The following is a 3,118-nucleotide window of genomic DNA, read 5'->3' as shown; positions in this document are numbered from 1 at the left end:
CCAAACATAAATACTTTCTGGAATGCCCTCACCTTTCTGGCTGGTTCATTTACACAGAGTTTGGCAAAGGTTGTTCAGGTATTTTCCTTTTCTTGACCACAAATGTGTGGTTTATTACACTTTATTGCTTCCAGGCCCCTTAAAAAGGAAATTACTCATGCTGGCATTTATGTTTCTTAAATTAACTGTTGAGAAGGGATATGTATCAGAGGCTTATTACTTATTATAACTAATCTTTTTTGATTTATTGACATTATCTACAGAGCAATTCTTTTCTATTTTTGTCTCACTATGCGTTATAACTTGTGGTTGTTAGAATCCGGCTGCTAATCTCACGGTCAGCAGTTCGAAACTACCAGCTGTTCTGTGGGAGAAAGACGACGCTTTCTGCTCCCATAAAGATTTACAGCCTACAGAAACCCTGTACAGGTACCGACTCCACGGCACATAACAACAACATCCTTTATAACTATATGATTGGCAGATTGGCACAGATAACAAAGGATGCAAATTACAACACTGCTTTAGAACAATATGTACATCTTTAAATCTTAAAATGTGTAATATAAAAATACATTCTAAAAGAGATAAAAAGTTCCCATAAAAGACAAAGTGTTCTAATGTTTTTTAAAACTTGTATTTTTCTGTAAAAATTTAGCTTCTTCTAGTCAAAGAAACTTCTTTATCTTATTCCTTCCACTTCAGGAAAGTGCCTGAAATCCTAAAGCATGAATCCGGTAATACTTTTGTAAATGAATCTCTGTTGAATTCATACCATTAGCCTCCGAACAGATGTCAGAAAGTAAAGATTGGCCGCCTCCAGATCAAGTTGCTGCTGCCAACTCTCGCGAGCTTTGTCAGTAACAGTTGATTGTAATGTCAATGCAGTCCAATTTACAGACTAGAGCAGCGGCTTTACTCTGAATTTCCCTGAAGTATTACATGATTTCAACTCCTTGCAAACTTTATCATCTTTGTTGCACCGAATCGGGTAAGTTGCCCTAATTTAAATCTTCTTGTAGCTCAAGTTACTGTGAAGCTTGTTCTGTAGAATTGTGATCCCTTCACGGGTTTGCTGTGTCTCTGTGGTGCTCTGTGGGGGACAGCCGCTGAAGCTTGCAAATGGGACAAATGAAGCAAGCGAGTAGGCACATGTATCAAATCTTCCTATTATTTGGGGAACACAGACTGAATCAATTTAACTGCGGAAGAAAAGATGCAAAACTGCAACACTTTAGAATCCCTGAGATGCGTGTATCTTCTTTTGGAGCTCTTTAAAAATGCATTTTTTTTTTTGCTGAGATTTAACCATAAATGTAATGTTAGTGAATCTCTCGCTAGAAGAATAACGAGAAAACTGTTTGACTTGTCTTGTGTCTTTTTTGTTTATTTGTTTTCTATTTTAAATGGCATGAAATAAATAGTCTCGCTTAACAGGATACTTTTCTTAATATACTGTCATTTGAAACTTTAACAGTATCTATTGGCATAGAAAGGTCTGAATTTCTTTTATTTAAAATGAAAACCTGTTACTACAAACTTCTGTCCCTTTTGCCTTTATTTTATTCTTTGTTTTCATATGTAAAGCATACAAAATTGTATGTTAAATCTTAAATTGTAGCAACATTTGGTATTATATGATTATTATGTATATATATGTATATATATGTTTACTAAGCAAATACAGATTTTTTGCTTATCTATCATCTCATATCTACCTTAATTTATTTTAATGTAAAGGATTAAGCATTAAGAGTATACAAAATGTATAAGTGGAATCCAGGTGTTGCACTGTAGCATAAGTACTGAAACACAAGGTTGGTTTGAACTACAAGTTTGGTGGTTCAAAACTCATCAGCCGCTCCTCAAAAACCCTGTAAAGGATCTCTATGAGTGCAAAGTTCTATTCTATTCTCTTAGTAAGTTTTTGTCTTTTGTCTTTTTAGTGTCCTACTTCTTTGCTTATTAGAAATTTTATTGAGAATTTCAGGACTACAACTTTTACCATTATAAAATGTAAGCAAATACTACCTTCTACATCTCATTTAAGAAATATCCCTAGTTCAGATAACAAAGTGATAATACATATTTGAATTAAATATTCTGTTCATTTTGATGCTTTCATGACATCTGCTTGTTCTTATCAAAACTTGTTGAAATATTAGAGAAAAACTTTGTACATGTCAACTTAAAACTAGTTAAAACTTCCAAGGAAGATTCAAGAAACCTCTAATAATTATATGTTCAAGGGATTCAGTTACTCTCCGACTGAAATGTTTATGAGGTTTATTCTTGATTGAAGGCAGGGACAGACTTCATGCCTCTCAACACCTAATGCATTGTATTCTATCTGTACACACCCTTTAAGTGTCTACTGGACATTGAAAAAATGCCTGAAAGATAGTGGTATAGTCTATTTATAAACACATTTCCTCAATTCTACCCTTCACTTAGCCTGTAACAAAACAGCTTTTTCGTTTGGGTATAAAGGCTTAGTTGTTTTAATTTGACCAAACATATTTTAGTGGTGATTGCACGCGATCATATTAGACTTACTTTGATGACTCTTTTTCTGCCATTTTAAGGATCTTATTTTCATATATGATTGTATATATTATTATATTTTTCAATAGATGGGAAAAATCATTAAAAAAAATCACCAAGAAAAAAAGAAAAATCTCTAAGCTTAGAAGATAGTATTATAAACATTTGGCCATTCTCTAAAAAATTGCTGACCAATTATTATTATTTTATTTTATTTTTTAATGTTTTATTGTGAATTATGTGATAGTTTATATGGGAGAACACTGATTTTACATTCATCCTATCGTATATTGTTTCATTGCCATGGTTACAATCCCCTCCATGCATCATCAACCAACCAAAGGGTAAACACTACAAGCCTGCACGCCGGTTGTCTGCACACAGTCCCTCTCCCTCTCTGGGTCTAAAGTCCCCAGCCTCTCCATCTCTCCACATCATCGCCTCTGTATCTATCTCTGGTATCACTGCTTCTCTAGGTAGCATCCCTCTTTCCTATCTTCTCCCTTGATGGTTCCAGGGTCCTCCGCTCCTAGACCGCAAAGTTAATCACTCCCCTCCTTGCTACAAAATGTCT

General features: G+C 34.4%; 1 protein-coding gene across 1 annotated transcript in view; it reads left to right on the top strand.

Moving 5' to 3' along the window:
- Positions 1-856: 856 nt before the first annotated feature.
- Positions 857-3,118, top strand: part of LOC102830828 (cholinesterase-like) — a 112,684-nt gene continuing 110,422 nt past the window's right edge. The window contains exon 1 of the mRNA XM_006861800.1: positions 857-991. Coding sequence (XP_006861862.1) covers positions 943-991 — 49 coding nt within the window. The 5' untranslated portion in view covers positions 857-942. The remainder of the gene's footprint in view (positions 992-3,118) is intronic.

The sequence above is a fragment of the Chrysochloris asiatica genome, unplaced genomic scaffold (genome assembly GCF_000296735.1).
Source record: "Chrysochloris asiatica unplaced genomic scaffold, ChrAsi1.0 scaffold00043, whole genome shotgun sequence".
Classification (NCBI taxonomy): Eukaryota; Metazoa; Chordata; class Mammalia; order Afrosoricida; family Chrysochloridae; genus Chrysochloris; species Chrysochloris asiatica.
Note: the sequence above shows the minus strand (reverse complement) of the source record. Positions and strands in the feature narration are given on the sequence as shown.